This window comes from Aquila chrysaetos, chromosome 16, assembly GCF_900496995.4.
Source record: "Aquila chrysaetos chrysaetos chromosome 16, bAquChr1.4, whole genome shotgun sequence".
Lineage (NCBI taxonomy): Eukaryota > Metazoa > Chordata > Aves > Accipitriformes > Accipitridae > Aquila > Aquila chrysaetos.
In genome coordinates, this window is record NC_044019.1 from 30,510,776 (window position 1) to 30,528,955 (window position 18,180).

Below are 18,180 nucleotides of genomic sequence, written 5' to 3' on the forward strand. Positions count from 1 at the left end.
CACAGAGAGTTTTTAAGCCCACATGGTCTGACTGATCACCTACTGCTTGCGGCATTGCAGGAACACTGTGGAACCTGTCCTCGCACGACTCCATCAAGATGGCCATTGTGGATCATGCACTACATGCTCTGACTGATGAGGTTGTCATTCCCCGCTCAGGCTGGGAGCGGGAACCCAATGAGGACTCGAAACCCCGCCATATCGAGTGGGAGTCAGTGCTCACCAACACTGCTGGCTGCCTTAGGTATGGGAGGGGGGCTGCCAGCTGCTGGCAGAGAGCTGGTGTGGGTTGGGGCTGCCGTAATGCTCCTTCCTGGCTGTTCCTGGTAGCTTTCTGGGACTAGACCTGCCAAAGGAGGTCTGCGGAGGAGCTGCTTTCCTAGGACAGCTACTGGTGATGTAGTCCTTGATTTTGGAGGAGTTTCTCTCTGTGGAGGGGAGCTACAGGAACTTTTCTCTGGTTTGAGCTCTGCTGGGTGTGGGCTGCTCCTTGCCTGCCCTCAACTGTCTCTCCCATGATGGTTCTCTCCTGCCTGCCAGGAACGTGAGCTCAGAGCGGAGTGAGGCCCGTCGGAAGCTGCGGGAATGTGATGGGCTGGTGGATGCCCTGATCTACATAGTCCAGTCTGAGATTGGCCAGAAGGACTCGGACAGCAAGGTACCACAGTGGGGGTGTTGTCCAGGCACATGTAGAGTTCTGCCCTTGTCAACCAGCTCTAGCAGTGCTCTGCTGTTTATGGTGGCTGAAACTGGGTTTATCCCAAGATGGGTGAAGAATGGATGGGGGGAATCTTCACCAGGGAGGGATTTGGTCTGACGGGACTGGCTTAGGAAAACCCACTCCAGGCTCATGCCTTTCCACGATCTCTGCTTGGGAAGAGAGGGCCTGTGTGGGGTGTGACCTGTGTACTGTTTGACCAGGAGGTGTCTAGCACTCAGCCAGCAGTTTGCAGTAGGAATGTTGGCCCCCCAACAGGGGTCTAGCAGTGTTGTTCATCCTCATGCTGGTATCCACTGACTCAGGGCTCCCTGATCTGCCTTGACGAGGCGTGGGCTTCAATTTTCCTTGAGCCTTTCCTTGGACCTTTTGTGCTTACGGCAGAGATATTTTTTTGGCTCAGCAGAGTATGAGCTCATGCCTATGGAATTGGCCATGCCCACTTTGGGATGGGGGTGTGCTCCAGCTCCATCTGAGATGGAGCTACATATCCCCTGGTCCCAGTTCAGACCCCCTTGACCTGGCTCTGGGTTGCAAGCTGTGATGGAGCCCTCAGTCAGAGACATGGGATGGGCATGTGCTGCTCCAAGTCAAACTATCTGGCTTTCTCTCCAGCTGGTGGAGAACTGTGTGTGTCTGCTGAGAAACTTGTCCTACCAAGTCCACCGTGAGATCCCCCATGCTGAGCGTTACCAGGAGACACCTCTGGCCCCGGCCAACAATGCTGGGCCCCATGCTGCGAGCTGCTTTGGTGCCAAGAAGGGCAAAGGTTTGTTGGGTGGCAGCAGCATGGAGGGAGGTGGGATGAGGACAGATCTACTACAGTGAAGCTTGAGGGTGGTCTGGGGTCTCTGTGCTCCTACTCTGGCATCTCTTGTGTGAAGGCTAAACTGCAGCTTTCTCTGGAGACGCACTGGTCTGTGCCTCCCCTGGCTTTGGGAGCTACTGCTTGGCTTACCCAAAGCATTTGACACAAGCTAATGGTGGGTTTCTGTGGTGGTGGGTTGGTGATGGATAGATGTCCACTAACTCCACACCTTCCCTTTTTTCCTGTGTTGCCCCTTCCCCTTCTCTTTGCTTTCTTGCCAAATGATCTGCCCCATGATGCTGTCGGCACTTCTCTCCTCCTGCCTCCCCTCTCTCCTGTCCTTCTCTCCGCTTCGCCAATAGACGAATGGTTCTCCAGAGGTGAGTGCGCTCTTGGTTTTAATTTTTCTGTGGTTTGACTGGGTGCTTTCTCTAGCTCTCTTTGTCCCGCCCCCAGCTGGGCATGTATTGCCTGCAGTGTGGCTAATGCCCTTGATGTCCCCTCCTGGGACATGCTGGTAGCTTAGCTTCAGCTCATCTCTGGGCTTGTTCTTGTAGCAAGTGGCAAAGAGCTGTTGAGCTGAGATGGGTGGGGAGATGAGGTGTCTTATGCCTCTCTGCTTGCCCTTTGAAAGGTAAAAAGCTCCCAGAAGACCCTGGTGCCGATACAGTGGATTTTCCCAAAAGAACAACTCCAGCCAAAGGTATGTTCCTCAGTGTGTTTGCGCAGGGCTTGGGTGTGCAGGGCTGCTTTTCCACAAGTAGTCCAGTAGAGGAGTGAGCAGAGTTGTTTTCCCATTGAAGTGAGCCTCTCAAATGGGCAGAGGCTTGGTTTGGAGGAGGTATGTTTCTGGTTGCCCAAGTGCCTGTTAAAATGCTAGCTCTGCCACAGACAGTTGTGAGGATGCTTGTTGTGCTTGGGGGAGGTCAGCGCTGCTTCAAGATGGGCTTCCTAGGGCTGCAGAGGGAACTGTTGCCCTGGGGACTGAGGGACAGCATGGTGACACAGCCCTAGCAAGGGTAGCCTTCTATGGTGGTCTCAGACTTCTCAGCACAATTGCCCTCTTGCCTGCTTTTTCTCTCCTGGGCATGAAGAACAGGCAGGATTTAAAGCCAAAAAAACCTGCCTTAAAGTGTTCTCCAGCATGAGGATGAGGAAGGGTCATTCCAAGAAGCCTCTGGGGACCAGCGTCTTGCTGCTTAGAGGGCTATGAATCGCAGCCCCTCTCTGGCTGGCCAAGCAGTGGGCATTAGCCTAGGGTTTGAGTTAAGCTCCTTCTGCCCCAAAACACCCTGTGGTTCCTGGGAGGACCCTGGCACTCCCAGGGGCATGAAGAGTCGAGCTAGAAGAATCACAAGGCAACTTAGGACAGACGTGACCTTGTGAGCAGCTCAAATATGTGGTGGTGGTGGCTCCTCAGGTGGACATGGGCTGTGGGAAGAGTCAGCACCTGTCTCTGGTGGAAGCCCGAGAAGCCACCTGCTCTGTATTTAGGGGCTGGGGACATCCCTTACCACAGCTGAGGACAGAGAACAAGATGGAAAACCCAGCCTCACAACTGTAAACTGCAGTCTCACTGCTGCTTTACAAGTCACTTCTGGGCATATGTTTCCATGGAAAAGAGTTAACGCTTGAAGGCCTGATCCCTGCCCTGCTTGCGAGGGTGCTGGAGACCTGGTGCTTTCAGTCTTTGAGGATGAGCTGAACCCAAGCTTCTTCAATGTGGTGTTGGTGGCCACTTGCTTGGGGTGTTTCCCCTTCCTCCTGCTGAGACTGCGGGCTGAGCCTTTTGCTACCACAGTGCCTGGCTGCCAAGTTTGCTGCCCCACCATGTGCCCTTACCTGGGTTGGGTACTTCTCAGGCAGGTGTTGTACTGAAATTGAGGTCTTCTTGCTGATGACAGCAGTGCTGCGTCTCAGCCTAAACTGCTCCTGAGCTGCAGCGGTGCATTGGGGACTGTGGGCAGCAGCCATGACATCCCTGATCAGGGCTGGTGCTGGGGGTTGGGGTTTCTGGTGGTGTGGGGCAGCCTGACCCACTCTGTACCAAGGATGCAGCCTCCAGGGAGCAGTGAGCCTGGGTAAAAGCTTCCAGCCTCATCTGCTCAGCAGTGTTCCTTTGAATTAGTCAAATGCTAGCAGAGCCCTTAAGTCCTTCCTACTTGTGTTCTTCTGGCAGGCTACGAGCTCCTCTTCCAGCCAGAAGTGGTCCGGATATACATCTCACTTCTAAAGGAAAGCAAGACTCCAGCCATCCTAGAGGCTTCAGCAGGAGCCATTCAGAACCTGTGCGCTGGCAGTTGGACGGTGAGTGCCTTGTGGAGCCAGCCGTGTCCACGTTCATCTGTGTTGCAGGGAAGGGGGCCCTGGGGAGCAGGGAGCGTCACCTTTGGGGTACCAGCAGAGCTGTAGATGGCCAAGGCTCTGCTGTTTCAGGCTGTTCACTTTGTGCATGGCTCACTACCCAAGAAGATACTGTTCAGCAGCCCAGTTCAGGTGTGGAACAGGTATCTCCTGTGCTCTTGAAGGGCTCTGTGCTGCCTGCCAGCTGTGTCTTCCCAAGGGCTGCCTGTCTGTGTCCCTGCCTGCAGCTGGCTCCCTGCCAGTCCTTCCCTTCTGTACGCTGGGGGCAGGGGATGAAGGTTTGGGGCTGCTTTACAGCTCTTTTACCTGCATTCTCTTGGTGTTTATGGAAAGACTGTCAGGGAAATCTTGCTTGCCTGGCCTGCAGGGGGGGCTTCAGGACAGGAATGGGACCTTTGCAGTCTGTCTCACTGTGGGTGAAGCCAGGACCTTGCATTCCCAAGATGAGGGTGGGTGGCAAGGCTCCCAGTGGTGTCGCCGGGAGCAGGGAGAGACTGTGGTGCTCTGCCTCTCCTCTGCAGTATGGTCGGTACATCCGCTCAGCGCTGCGCCAGGAGAAGGGACTCTCTGCCATTGCTGACCTCCTGACCCATGACAGCGAGCGAGTGGTGAAAGCAGCGTCCGGAGCCCTGCGCAACCTGGCTGTCGACTTGCGTAACAAAGAGCTGATAGGTGAGGGCTGTGGAGGAGAGGATGTCATACTCTCCATAGCCATCCGGGTTAGGCAGGAACTTCCTCCTGATCTTGGCAGCTGAGGAAGTGTGTGGGCATGGCATCTGCCCCGTGTCTGTCTACTACTCCTCTCCCAGAGTAGCATGTGCTCAGCCCTGCTGAGAGGGACATCAAAATTGGTCACCTCTCCCTGATCCTTCTACAGTGATTTTTGCCTTGCAGTCCTCTTCCTCGATTGCTCATGCCCAGCTCTTTCCCCTTCCCAGGTAAACATGCCATCCCCAACCTAGTGAAGAACTTGCCTGGAGGTCAGCAGACCCCAGCCAAAAATCTGTCTGAGGACACAGTGGTGTCAATCCTCAACACCATCAATGAAGTAATTGTAGACAACCTTGAGGCTGCCAAGAAGCTGCGGGAAACGCAGGGCATTGAGAAGTTGGTGCTGATCAACAAATCTGGGTAGGCTCTGCTTGAAGGATAATGCAAGGGGCAGAGAGGGGCTTCTCCAGGAGCTTCCTTGAGGCCGTGGGTATTTCCAAACATCTCTTCCTTCACCTCTTTCTAGGAACCGCTCAGAGAGAGAAGTCCGAGCAGCTGCCCTCGTCTTGCAGACAGTCTGGGGATATAAAGAGCTGCGGAAGCCCCTTGAGAAGGAAGGCTGGAAGAAGTCAGATTTCCAGGTATGGGGTTGGGGGAATGGAGATGTCCTGTCGTGCCTGGGGTATTAGGTAGGATCCTCCAGCAGGTAGAAAAGTGTTCCTGGAGCTCAGCAGTACTGAATTTCAGCTCTGACCTTGCTGGTGGGATTGGAGGCCCTTGAAGGTGTCCCCTCTGCCATTTCTTAGTGGATGGCCAGCAGGAAGTCTCTAAGGAAGAAACACTCTGTAAAGTGTTAAGCCCTGTGTCCCACACATAAGCGTGCAGATCTGCAGGCAGGAAAGTTTGTAGCACTAAAAGCTGCTGTGGCAGTGCTGAAGAACGAGGTTCTCCAGGGTTCAGTTTCTTTCCCGAAAGCTGGAAGGAACTGTCCGTGCTTCTTAAGGCCTGGGTGCTGCCCTGATCCAGTTCAAGCTGGCCACCTCTACTCTCTAATGTGGGTGCAGCTATGGGCTCTGGAGCACCCTCTGGTTGCTTCAGGCCCCTTGCTCAAGGGCTGTGGGGGTGGGCTCTTGGTCTTAGGGGCTGGAGGGGTGGGATGTGCTGATGGGGAAGGAGTATCTGGGCCAAGGTGTGAGTGGTCACTGTCTGATGCTCCAGGTGAACCTGAGCAATGCCTCTCGGACCCAGGGAGGCAACTCATTTGATGACAGCACCTTGCCTCTCATCGACAGGAACCAGAAAACAGGTAGGTGCCTTCCCTTTAGCACCTGTCCCCACTGTCATTCTTCCACCTTGTGGGTACAGCAGAACAGTTGGCCTTTGTCCCCTCCCTGCTCTTCAGCCCTAGCTTTCTTGGCAGCCACAGCTGCTCACATGAGGCCATCAATTTGGGCTTTAGATGGCTTCTCAGGGCTAGAAATGATGCATGCAGTTAACTTGGGTCCTGTAGCCTCCTTGGGTCAACAGTGCTGCAGCTGGGTCTGGGCTCCTCTAGCTGGGGTAGGCAGTGGTTCCTCTGCTGCTTGTGGCTGCAGGGCCTGTGTCTGATCTGTTTTCCCATGCTTTTAGACAAGAAATCCTCCCGGGAGGAGATCCAGATGAGCAACATGGGACCAGGTAGGAGAGGGACTAGAGTGGGGGCATCTTGCCTCCTTGGTATGCTGAGAGGCGGGTAGAGCTCATATCTCCTTTGGGGATGGTGCTGCCTCCTGTGGAGGTGACATGACTGACTGTCCCCTCTCCTGCTCCAGACAACTATTCCACACTCAATGAGAGGGACCACAGCAGGACACTGGACCGATCTGGTGACCTTGGAGATATGGAGCCGGTGAAGGTAGCGCCATTGATGGTGAGCAGCTCTTCCTAATGAGGGAAGAGTGAGTGGGACTGGGGTGCAGGAGATGACACATCACTGTCCTGGCTGGCAGGAGGAGGGGAGAACTGGGCTCCCACAACTAACACCCCCCCACTCCATCGCCCCTACTAACCCCCGTGTGTCTGCAGCAGGAGGAGGGGCAGGAATCGCAGCCTGAGGTAGAGGAAGCAGAGGAGGATGCTGCCGTGTTTTCCCCCGTGTCGGTATGTCCCGCAGTGTTCTGCCCAATCTGAACAGCGGTGACAGATCCTGCTACGCTGTTAGGGGTGCTTTAACCATCCAAATTCTGCTCTGATTGCTGCTGCCTGCAATCGGTGCCTGATCTACTGGGGCCATGATCACGCCTCCACTGCTCGCTTGCTCTCTGGGCGTGCTAACATATCTCCCTCTCTCTCCACAGCAGAAGATCTAGCTGATGTCCCTGCCTCCACTCAGTTTGGGTTGATAATATATTATATATATAAATATATATATATATATAACTCTTTGTGGTGGAATGGACCGACTTTTACCTTGTCTTATTTTTGGATTTTTTTGCTGGACTGTTTGTGCCAACTAGCCAGCCAAATGACTGGGCCTGGTCCCCCAGGGGCAGCCCAGACCACTCTGCCTCCTCTAGACTGCTGCACCTCCCCATTCTGGGACATCTCGACTGATAACTCTTCCTCCCTGTCCTCCACCACCTCCTTCCTCCAGAGAGTAAAACCCTCCTGCCTGACTCTGCCAGATTGACTGGCATGGATGCTGCAAAAGGACTCTGGATCTCTGCCTTGACCAGGAACTGCCTTCTCTCCCACACCTTCCCTCTGCTTGGAGACATCTGCAGGGACAGAGACTGGGACCTCACTCACCGCCTTTTTTGTTTTGTTTTGGGTTTTTTGTTTTGTTGCCTATAGGATATATTTTTGTGTGGGATCACTCTCAACCAGGGCCATGGGGACAAAGGGACTGTCCCTCCCTGGTGGTGGTGGGACCAGGGTGAGGGGGCGTTGGAGTCGTGGGGGGATGAGGGGAAGGAAAAACAGCAATAACTTCTCTTGCTTTGCTCTAGATGAGGCTTCAGGGGCATGGGAAGGGGGATCTGGCTCTCTATCCTGCAGAGGGGTCTGGATGGGGCTGCTGGCTGCCGCTCAGTGACTGTGTGAGGTGGGATCCTTATGTGGGGAAGATGGTCAGTGCGGGGGGCTTGGACTGGGTCTCCCTTTGGGGGAGGCAATGGGTCCCTGTGGAAGGAGGAGATGCAGCAAGGCTTTTGGGGAGAGGCAGGCTTCTTGGGGCATACTGTGTGCCAGGTGTGAGGAGCAGGCGCTGGCAGGGCTGTATGTAGGTAGAGCCAGGATTCCCCCTCTCGCCCCTGTGCACCAGCTGCCTGCGGCGGTGCCCCTCTGACTTTCTCTTGACACGTGCCTTTCTTTTGCCACTGTGAAATAGCTCTTTGAATTGTACTGTCTGGCTTCTTAGCTGGGGAAGGGGTGTTTCCTGGGCTGCCGGCAGGGCTGAGCTCTTCCCTTCCCCTCCAGGAGCCTTAACTGTCTGCAGTGGGGCTGGAAGCCGGTTTTTTGGGGGGATCCCAGCCCCCCTGCTCTCACTGATGGGGTGCAGGGCTCTCATCTGCATCCTGTCCTAGGGAGATTGGGCTGCCACAGGAGCTGGGACAATACAAATCCTCCTCCTCCTCCTCTCTGCTGTGGTGGTGGGGGGCACATCTAAGTGCTGTGATCTTTTGGAGAGCCCTTGGGCTCCTTGTGCAACTGGAAGCCTCTGTAGGAGGCTGCAAACTGGAGCAGGAGCCCTCCCCAGCCTGGGGCTCCCCACAAAGCGTGGGCTCACATGGGGAGCAGGGAGGCTGCAGCAGGCAGAACTGGTGCCTTGCTCCTGCCTCCTCTGCCCAAAAGCACCTCCCAGCTCTGGCTGAGTCCTTTCTAGCTCCAGCCCCACCTCAGCTCGGTTTGGTTTTGTTCTGGGGTCTAACTCTTTTCTTTCCCTTTAAATATGTAAAACACTAATTCCTTTTTTAATTTTTAATTCCAGATGAACCAAAAAAAAAGCTCCCCTCTTCTCTTTTCCCCTGCCCTGGCTCTCCTGGGCCACCCCTGGCCCTGGCAGGGAGTGGGGCTAGGGAGGAGGGGAGCAGGGAACAGCCAGCCATTCCTTGTCTGATTCCTGTGCACACTCTTGTAACGCTTTTAAAACAAAATGATTTTTTTATATAAATAAAGTTTTTAAAGTGTGTCTGTGTGCCTTTCACCTAAGGCTGCCACCTTGGTGTTTTTAGCTTTGCTGTCGGGACCAAGTGTCTTTTTCAGGGGCAGGGCTGTGCTCTTGAGCGTTGCTTGCTTGGCTGTGTGTGGCTCTGAAAGATGCCACTTTGACAAACCTTTTCTTGGGCTGGAGTGACATTTCCTCCTCTTTCTAGCAAAAGAATGGAGGAAAAATAAAAAGTACCAAAACTTTGTACTGAGCTCCCAATGATTTCTGCAGAGTGCTTGGGGCTGCTCAGGAGGTAGCTGAGAGCTCTCCCTAGAGCATTGGGGCTTCCTACTGGGAAGCCTTTCCCTGAATTTTCCCTCTCTGGTAGCTGGTAGACTTTGTGCAAGTGAAGAAATACTATAATTTCTCTAGTGCTGAGTGCATCCTTAAAAACCTTGGCTGGGGCAGCTTTCTGGAGCAAAGGCTGTCCCTGCAGAGCATGGCTAGGCTGCAGATATGCTTGTACCTTCCTGGGGAATACCAAAGCCAGGCTGAAACACTATGTTAACTCACTTTGCTTTCACCTGTGTGTGCATGTGAAAATAAATACAGAAAGAAATTCTGTAAATTCGTAGGAATACCTTTTTGGAAGCAGTTTTCTGGTTTCTGCTTCAAACCAGCTTTTTACTAAAGCTGTGTTGCTGTTGGAAAGCCTGTTTTGCCCTGTGGTAGTGGGATGTGGGTTTGTGGTGATGCAGGGCTGGGGTGGTGCTGATTTCCTGCATGGTGCAGCATGGCTGGAGCTGGAGCTTGAACTTGAACTGCTGTCCCAAGGATGCCAGGGCTGGTTATGGGGGAAAGGCACCTGGGGCAGTGTCAACCCTGGCTTGCAGCACCCTGGGAGATGGGGACCCAATGCACCTGTGGGCAGTGGGGAGCACTGAGGGATGCAGCTGGCTATGGGGGACTCCAACCCTCTTGCCTTGCCTTGCACCTTTTGTCCCCAAAGCCACCAGTGAGCAGAGCAAAGGTAGGGCCAAGTGTTTTATTGCTTCAGGTCGAGGGGACGATGCCCAGGATGTGTGGCTTGGCAGGGGCAATGCCAGGAATGTCTTGGGGGGAGGGGAACAAGGAATGATTGCCTGGGATGTCTGGCTTGGCAGAGACAAGGCTGGGGACATTTGGCTCAGCAGGACCAATGCAAGGGATGTTGATGGGTGGGACAATATGAGGCATGTTTGGCTCAGCAAGGATGATGCCAGGGATGCCTGGCCTGGCAGGGAATGTGCCAGGGATGTTGGTGGCGATGATACCACGGACATCCAGCCAGGTAAGAAGGGTGGCTGTTTGCTGGGGGTCAGAGGAAGAGCTTGTCGTGGCAGGCCCGGCAGTACATCTTGTCGCCGTGCTCGCGGAAGGTGCCTTTCTGCAGCTGGCCCAGGCAGTAGGCGCAGATGAAGTGCTCGGGGTGATACTTGCGCCCCGCAGCTGTGATGCAGCGGCCGGTCACAGGGCGGCCGCAGCCGTGGCAGATGTTGCCCTGCCGCTGGTGGAAGTGCAGCTCGCAGTAGGGACGTCCCTGCAGCTCGAAGAAGGAGCCGCTGGCGAAGCTGCTCAGGCACTCCTGGAGGGAAGGAGGCAGGGAAGTGTGGCACCACCTCGGGGACACACTCAGCCCGGCGTCCCCGCTGGCTCACCACCCACTCACCGTGCAGACGAAGCACTCGGGGTGCCAGACGCCCTGCAGAGCTGACAGGTAGTTGTCCATTACGGGGCGATCGCAGCCCTGGCATTTCGGGGCAAACATGGCCAGGAAGTCCCGGTGGCAGTACGGCTTCCCGCTCTGCTCGTGGAAACCTGCGGGGAAGGTGTTGGGATGGGCACCCACCTGGGGGGAGGCTTGCAGTGGGGCATGGCCATGGTGGATGCCCAGGATAGGAGGTAAGGCAGGCAATAGAAAGACTAGGGGGGGCTACTGGATGGGGTGATGGGTGCAAGGGCTGGGCTATGGGTGGGATATCTGGAGTGGGGGCAATGGGGACAGGACCCCCACACCCATGGCCTGGGACATACCGTCATCTCCAAACACCTTCCCACAGTGGGCACAGAAGAAGTGCTCGGGGTGCCAGGTCTGGTCCAGGGCCGTGAGGACTTTCTGCAGGAAGCAGCAAGGTGAGGCAGCTGGTGGTGGGTGGGTGGTCGCGTGGGAGGCTGGGGGGGCTTACCTCACGGATGGGGCCGGCACAGTAGGCGCAGCGGGGTGAGAAGGCCTGGTGATAGTCCTCCTCGCAGTACGCCTGCCCGCCCCGCTCAAAGAAGGGCCGGCTGCCCAACTCCTGCCCACAGCGGGCGCAGGTGAAGTGCTCAGGGTGCCAGGTTTTGCCCAGGGCTGTGAGTACCTGTGAGGAGGCAGGGGCAGTGAGAGCAGCCCCAGGGGATGCCGTGAGCCAAGGGGAGAGGGGCACCAGGATGGAGGCGGGGGGGCTCACCTTGCCAGCGATGGGCTTGTGGCAGGTGGCGCAGACGCTGGCGGGGGTGGCTGTGATGCCCAGCTCCTGCAGGTCCCGGGTGAGGCTGCCCAGCATGTTGTCCAGCGAGGGCTTGGGCTCCACTGGCACCCCGGCTTCCTGCCCCACAGCTGCTAGCTGCCAGGAAGGAGGGTGGCGAGGGCCAGATGAGGGCTGGGTGAGGGCCAGGCCCCCAACCTCCTTTCCCCCAGGGCCAAGGCTCACCTTACTCTGCATGTGGCCCAGGTCGGCCAGGAGCTCGTCCAGCTGCCGGGCGGCTGCCGTGGGTGGGGGCGAGGGGATCAGTGGCTGTGGGACTGGTATGGGACTGCTGGGCACGGCAGAGAGTGAGGGATGCTGTGGCTTCTGCCCCAAGGGTGGAGGGTGCCCAGGATTGAGAACCTTCCCCCCCCACGAGACGTTGCCCTTCCCCCCGCCACGAGATGTTGCCCTTTCGCAGCAGGCCACAGCAGGGGATAGGGGGCCTCCCCGGGGACATGCTGGCAGGGGGTGGCCACATGCAGCATGGAAGGGGCTGCTGGAAGCCCAGCCGTCACCCCAGCAGTGCTGCAGGGATGCAGGATACAAGCCCCCCACCCCAGCTTGCAGAGGGACTGTTTTTCAGGGAGATATGCAGGAGGCCAGGTGACCCCAGCGGACGTGTCCCACTGATGGAAAGGATAGCCCCGGATGGCTTTGCCTGCCCATGGCCATGTTTTACCTGTACACTGTCTTCAAAGCCTCTCCTGGAGGCTGAGCGCAAGGTGGCAGCTGCACCTAGAAGGACAAACCCTCGCACCTGAGCCTGCAGGATGCTCCCCTGGCACCCTTCACTGCCAGCCTGGCAACACCACCACCCCTGTCACGAGCTGAACAGGGTCTCAGCCGCCAGCCCCACCATGTTGGGGCGTTACCTTCAGGGCCACCGAGGCAAGTGGCTCACGGCCACATGGGGCTGGGGGCCCCGCTGTGGCTGGATCCTGCTTGCAGGAGCTTGGCATCTGCAGCATGTGGTCCTTGGAGCCTGGGCGAGAGCTCTCCTCCAGTTCTGCCAACAAGGCATCTGCACGGAGAGACCTGGGTTGGGCACCCTAGCCACTGGCTGTCATCCCTGCCTGTGCACCCTCCCAAGCAGTCTTGTGCCACTCCTGAAATCTCAGGAGCAAAAGTAGCATCACGGTAGCTTCTGCCAGCCAGGTGCCCGGGCACTGAGGGGCTGTGGTGGCCCTGAGCACCCTCACCCAGATAGATCACCATCCCCAACAGAGGATGTGCCGGCCCCACTGCACAGCCTTCCTGAAGCGTGGAGGACTGCTGGCAGCACAGGTCTTGCTTCCCCCCCCACACCATCTCTGGCTTACAAAGAAACATCCATCAGCTCTTAAATTCATGCCAGCACAAGCCCTGGCACTGGAGAGCTAAACTTTTGTGCTTTCTGCGTGCCCAGAGCAGCGCTTCCTACAGGGAGGGCAAAGCGCTTTCTCTTTCCACTTTTACTTCACCACATTGGCCATCCCTTGAAATCTCACTGCCCTCACGTTGGGAAACAGGAAGGGATGTCCCCCACAGCACGGCTGCTTCCCTGATCCCGTGTCCCCCACCCAGGGCCAGGGATGATTCCCAGCAGCCTTGGACACCGGGCTGCTCAGCCCCATTGCATGCAGCTGGGATTGCATTGCTGCCGCAGTCCATTTCCTGCCTTCAAACGCTCTCCATTTTCAACAAGGTGCTCGCTTGGCTACCTGGGGTCCATTCGTCCCCTGAGATGGGGGGAGGCACAGCAGGGAGTGCGGCTCCATTACTGCCCCCTCTGCAGCATCCCCACCTGACCCTGAGGTAGAGGAAGGACAAGTCTCCCCCGAGCTGCTGAAGGAATGACCCCACACCATGCCTGGGCGCAGGACTGGCTCTGGAGGGGCCCAGCTTACCTAAATCCTCCATCCTGCCTCGGCATGGGGTCCCGGCGGCTGGGGGGCTGGAGCTGGGGCAGCGCCTTCAGGGTAGAGAGCTTGCAGGCTGGGCTGCGCAGGCTTTCAGTTCCGCTCTCCAGCCTTGCCTCCACCCGCCCCAGGGCTGGGGTTTGTTGCTCAGAGTTTTTCCTTTGTGGGTTGTGCACTATACACCACGTGAGATGGGTAGCAGGCAGAAAGTGGTGGCAGAGGTTGGGGCTGGAGAGGGAAGAAATTGGCCAGCAGCTTGTCCAGGGAGCTCCTGACTCATAAAAACATACAAGCTCCTTGGGCTTCTCAGCTGAAAGCCAGAGTGCACGTGTCCTGCAGACCCAGGCCCTTTCCAGAAGCCACCGGCCGCATGTGATGAGGGGCGGCATTCCTGCACTGGGTGGAAATGCATTTGTGACACTGTGACGGAAGCAGGCACAGGATCTGTAGTGCCGGCATGCTCCAACACAGCCTTGCCTTTTGGGGGGATGCTTTTGGAGCCTCATCTCGGATTTCCAGGTAACGGCAAATTCCTTTGTGCCACTTAGAGCCAGCATGAGCGTAAGGACTTGGCTCACTGCAGCAATGCAGATGGTGGTGGCACTGCCAAAGCTGGTGGCTGTGCCACACTCTCCCTGTCTTAATGCTTTGGGCCACTTAAAAGTTTCCCAGAGGTGCCGTGTGTGGCTGCTGGGCACAGCTCAGCCCTTTCAGGCATGAGCATGTCACCACCAGCCAGGCACAACACCCAGCAGCAGACCTGAGCAGTGATCTGTGCTCGTAATTTGAGCGCTTTACCCATCACTGGGACTCTTCTGCTTGTCCCAAGCCAGACAGCTTCAGTCTCTGGGCACCCCATGCAGCTATTTCAGGCGATAAGCCCACGAGCACCTGAACGTGTGTCTTGAGGCAGGAGCAATGCAGGTGTTTCTGGCAGACATACAGGTTGAGGTGGCTGTCTGCCTGCCCCCCCAGATGCAGGCACAGGTCCCTCACTGTTTGGGACCATTTGGGAAGACAGAGCCACAGGTACTGCCATTATCCCTGGTGCCTCCACCAATGCCCAACTCTTATGAGGGTGATCTAGTGATGTTTATGGCTTGGCTTTTTAGCAGAGAAATCTTTTGGCACTGCTGAGAGCAGCCAGTAGACGTTGGAACAGCTCCAAGGGACTGGTTAGTAATCTGGAGTGGGGGGATGAAGTGGAGGCTGCTGCAGCAGAGAGAGGTAAAGAACTGGCGTATTCATTACACCAGCGGACAGGGGAATGGCAGGAGATGGCAGTGCAATGATGCCCACAATCAAAACATGCCCCAGATCTGAGGTGTAGACATCTGGGATGACATAGCAGGGGACCTCTTTTGTTATCTGCTCACAGTAGGGACATCCAGCAGGGCACCATCTCAGGAAAAGCCACGTGGGACACTGAACTGTGAGTCCATGATATGTTTCAGGACAAGCAATACTGAGAGCTACCCAACAAAAGACAAGATGAAGTACTGCTCGTATCACTCCCTTATGGCTACTCTGAGGCAGGATCGTTGCGTCAGACACTTCCCCTTCTGCAAATAACAGAACCTTCCTGTCTGCGGACAGTTTCGGGTTATTTTTAGACTTCTCAGTGATTTACTCTCCCCCACCAGTGATAATGTGAGACCTAGTGTAAACAACTATCTGGAGCTGTAACTTCATATTATAAAATTTGCCATTATAAAACACATGCCCAACAGATGCAAATGGCTGAGCTGTGTCCTGATCTGAGCTGTATTTCCATGCAATGATTTAGCCAACCTATTTTAACCACAACTAAGCAACACCATGCCTTGCCTACAAAGGAGGAATCAATCATGACAGTGACTTGAGAATAACTTCCCACATCGAGACGCTCTAGTTTGAAATAAAATTGATTTTATTTAAGAATAAATGCAAAGTCATTTCACTGCAGAGAGTATGGGTTAACTGCAGCAGAACAGTTAGTTTGGAAAGTGATGTCAATCAGTTTTGCAGCTAGACAAGTCTTTGGGGAGAGAAAGAATATTTTCAGCCACTTACAATACAAACAGCAGTAGCAGACATTACTTAAATTCTTGCTGAGATTTCCTTCTTGAGAAGAGAGAGAAAATTTTCAATTGGAAGAAAACTAACAGATTGACATTGGACTGACAAAAAGCAAGAGCCAGCCAAACTGTCTCTGTGCTGAAAATGAGCCTCAAACTACTCAGGTAACGAACTCCAGAAGTGGTTTGTACATTGCCTTTAAAAAATGCCACTGCTGAAAAAGCATGCTGTCACAGCTTCTACAGGAGGCTGAATTGGCAGCCCCTTGCCTTGGTCTGGAAAGGACAGAAGGAATCCTGTGCAAGTATGTCAAACTTTTCTGGTTTTTTAAATTTCACGTTAGGATGTACTCCTCCTCCCCACAGCCTGGTGTCTTCACCAAGAGGAATCAGACCATATGCAGTCCTCCACAATAAGATGGTTTATTAGAGCACTCTTAGGAATTGAGGAATGGAGATTTGGACACACTCTTCTTTTCTAGTCATACATAATAAAGCTTAGGACTTGAAACTCAAAAGCGGGAGGAAAAAAAAAGGGAACTGAGTCATCTCACTGATGGGTATCAGTTTACCAGTGAAATGCCTCCGGCTCTTTGAATTCCCTTTTATTTTTGCTGTTTGTAGAGAGGGGATGAAGAGCACCTCATTCTGCTACTGTAGTGGGGCACCCTGACCAGAAGGGCACTGAGCACCCTTGAAACAAACAGTGGATGCGAAAGCCAGCTTATGTAGACGAGCTTTCTTCTTCCCAACCCTGCTGCTGGGGGGGGGGGAGGGGGGGTGGGGGGGGGGGCTGAGGGGCAGTACACCGACCTCAGGAAGCACAGCATAGCCTGCCTTTCTTTGGCTCTTGTAAAGTAGCTTCCACCTGTTCCCCAATAAATTCTTCCCTGTGCAGGGTAAGTTCCTGAGTTTTGTTTGGACCTCCTCGTGGAAGCCAGAGGCTTGCAGCCAGGCAGACCACCATCCATCCACCCCCCGAGGCAGCAGCTCTTGCCACTGTATCCCCTGCATTAAAGGCTGCTTGCACCTGATGCCTGGCTGGGTCCGTGCCCTCAGGAACTAGGCCTGATGCTAGTCCTGTGGAAAATGTTTTGCTAGTGCAGAAACTTTCTTCCAGAGCTCAGCTTGCCCTCTGGCCGTGTAGATTTGATAGTCCATGACATGAAGGGCTGCAGCTGCCGACTGGTAAACCCTCTGCCCAGATGAATCTAGGTGTCACAGTTCTAGGTTTTGGGGTGCAGTACCATACTCCCAGTCTGCCTTCTCCCTTATCATTGCTGCCTTAACTACCATGCTCTCCTGTGCAGGTTGAGAGACAAAACCGACTGCATCCTCAGGGAGCATGTATTTTCTCTCAAATTCCTTTGACACAGGAGGAACAGTGTGGGGTGTCTGCCATACTTTCTTTAGCAGCTTGTCCCATAGGCTGCAAGGGCATGGCAACTCTATTGCAGGAGGGCTTTTGATCCAGATACCTATCAATGAGACTCCCTGTTGACTCCTGGAATGGAATTAAATTAAATCCAACCAGTTGGGCCAATCTTTTCAAGAACTGGGGGAAAGATGGATTTTTCTGAATGTGGAAGTATTACCCTCTTGTTCTTCTGTTCTAAAATGGTAGGTAAGATCAGCCAAATCATCCTCTCCAGAAGAATCACAGCAAGAACCTTCGTCCCTGAAAGCAACACCTGGCTTCCAGCTGGCTGAGTCACAACCCACTGATGGCGTCATGGGTTGAGGAGGGGACAGTCTTTCACAAGGGCATGATAGCAGCTGTTCTGAGACCGTTGGCAGAGGGGGCATTCGACTTGCAGTAACTGCTTCATCCAGTGAAAGATACAGCTCTTGAGATGTGGAGGACATCCTCGGTTCCAAAAGCATTCCGGCTGCACTGGACCTCACCAAAGCATCTGGAGGTGGCTCTCTGGGTCTTGAGGCAGCCTCAGCGATTAGGAGGCTGGATCTGCTCAGGTCTGATTGCATACCCAGCCACTAAGATTCCCCAGATTGCAGTTCCAGTCCTGACACCAGGTACAGAGGATGGAGTGGAGACTGGGACATGAAACTGCTTGAAGGTGGTGGCTTTGGTGTCCATGAGCCTGCAGGTTTTGGGTTCCGTTTGGTTCTCACACGACAGTGCTGCTTCTGCAGGGAGCATGTGTTGTCAGGTACCATGAAAGTTCTGCTTTGGGGAGGTAACTCAGTTTTTGGCGATGACAACAGCATGTCCTTCAGCACAGCCGCTCTCCCATGCTCTGCTGGAAGGCACAACGGGGTCACCAGCTGTAGTGCTGGGAGGGAGCACTGGCCACTGGCAGGGAAGGTGAGCTCATGCCAGCGCTGAGTGGACCGCCCCTTCGCTGCCCCGCAGCTCACCCGCTCAGGGTGCAGGTCGGTGCCACCGCTGGCCCGGGCCCACAGCAGGGCGCGGAGCTGCGGGCAGCGCAGGGGGCCATGCTGCCACAGGCCCCTCGGCCCTGCGGGTCGTGGCCCCGCTCCCAGGCAGAGGGCGCAACGGTCGCGCTCGTCTGGCACCAAGATCCTGCGGCCGCGGGGGGGCAGCGGTTGGGCCCTTGGGCAGGCCGGCCCCCCGCCAGCGCCCCGGCGGAGCCCGCAGCTCCCAGCGTGCCCCGCAGCCGCTTCCGGCCAGGCCGCGCCCGTCCCGCCGCCTGCGGGAACTACATCTCCCGGCAAGAAGCGCGCATGCGCTGAGGCCGGACGGAAGCGGGCGGGGCGGCCGCCGCAGACCACGCCCCCTTTGCGCCGGCCGCCATTTTGTCACCGACTTTCACCCGCCGCCCGACGGGGCGTTTTTTTTTTTTTTTTTTTTTTTTCTTAAAGGAGAAGCGACAGCCAAAAGCAGGCCCCGCCGCCAGGCCTCGCCAGAACCGCGAGCGGCGCCGCAGCCCCGCGGCAGGGAGCGAGCCGCGCGGGGCGGGGGGCGAG

General features: G+C 55.6%; 2 protein-coding genes and 1 long non-coding RNA gene across 20 annotated transcripts in view; 2 read left to right on the forward strand and 1 right to left on the reverse strand.

Moving 5' to 3' along the window:
* CTNND1 (catenin delta 1) overlaps positions 1-8,769 on the forward strand; it is a 32,695-nt gene extending 23,926 nt beyond the window's left edge. For 4 of the 17 annotated variants that reach the window (XM_030039398.2, XM_030039387.2, XM_041129313.1 and 1 more), the window contains 13 exons: positions 61-244; positions 541-658; positions 1,334-1,487; positions 1,889-1,906; positions 2,161-2,229; positions 3,706-3,833; positions 4,412-4,562; positions 4,829-5,021; positions 5,128-5,242; positions 5,820-5,907; positions 6,231-6,278; positions 6,413-6,510; positions 6,666-8,769. In XM_030039398.2, the coding sequence (XP_029895258.1) occupies positions 61-244; positions 541-658; positions 1,334-1,487; positions 1,889-1,906; positions 2,161-2,229; positions 3,706-3,833; positions 4,412-4,562; positions 4,829-5,021; positions 5,128-5,242; positions 5,820-5,907; positions 6,231-6,278; positions 6,413-6,510; positions 6,666-6,770 (1,469 nt within the window). In that variant the 3' untranslated portion in view covers positions 6,771-8,769. The remainder of the gene's footprint in view (positions 1-60; positions 245-540; positions 659-1,333; positions 1,488-1,888; positions 1,907-2,160; positions 2,230-3,705; positions 3,834-4,411; positions 4,563-4,828; positions 5,022-5,127; positions 5,243-5,819; positions 5,908-6,230; positions 6,279-6,412; positions 6,511-6,665) is intronic. The other 13 variants (XM_041129315.1, XM_041129317.1, XM_041129318.1 and 10 more) reach the window with 13 other exon arrangements.
* Positions 8,770-9,902: 1,133 nt separating this feature from the next.
* On the reverse strand, positions 9,903-13,277 carry LPXN (leupaxin). 2 transcript variants are annotated; one of them, XM_030039166.2, is made up of 9 exons: positions 13,163-13,277; positions 12,149-12,297; positions 11,956-12,011; positions 11,460-11,565; positions 11,217-11,372; positions 10,953-11,126; positions 10,801-10,882; positions 10,436-10,584; positions 9,903-10,351 (listed from the first exon to the last, which is right to left on the reverse strand). In XM_030039166.2, the coding sequence occupies exons 1-9, from the start codon at positions 13,173-13,175 to the stop codon at positions 10,085-10,087; spliced, it is 1,152 nt and encodes a 383-aa protein (XP_029895026.1). In that variant the 5' UTR covers positions 13,176-13,277; the 3' UTR covers positions 9,903-10,084. The 2 variants fall into 2 exon arrangements, with proteins under 2 accessions (XP_029895026.1, XP_029895024.1); XM_030039164.2 differs by having other exon boundaries at positions 11,217-11,565.
* A 190-nt stretch (positions 13,278-13,467) lies between these two features.
* On the forward strand, positions 13,468-15,098 carry LOC121233849. Its single transcript, XR_005934106.1, has 2 exons — positions 13,468-13,693; positions 14,629-15,098. It is a non-coding gene; the product is annotated as an uncharacterized LOC121233849 (long non-coding RNA).
* Positions 15,099-18,180: the final 3,082 nt, after the last annotated feature.

Excerpts from the sequence above, each read along its gene's own strand:
- LPXN (XM_030039164.2), bottom strand. Across the intron at positions 11,566-11,955 it reads GCTTTGAAGACAGTGTACAG|CAGTCCCATACCAGTCCCAC; the intron begins GTAAAACATGGC and ends TGCCGTGCCCAG. Across the intron at positions 10,585-10,800 it reads GAAGGTGTTTGGAGATGACG|GTTTCCACGAGCAGAGCGGG; the intron begins GTATGTCCCAGG and ends CCTTCCCCGCAG.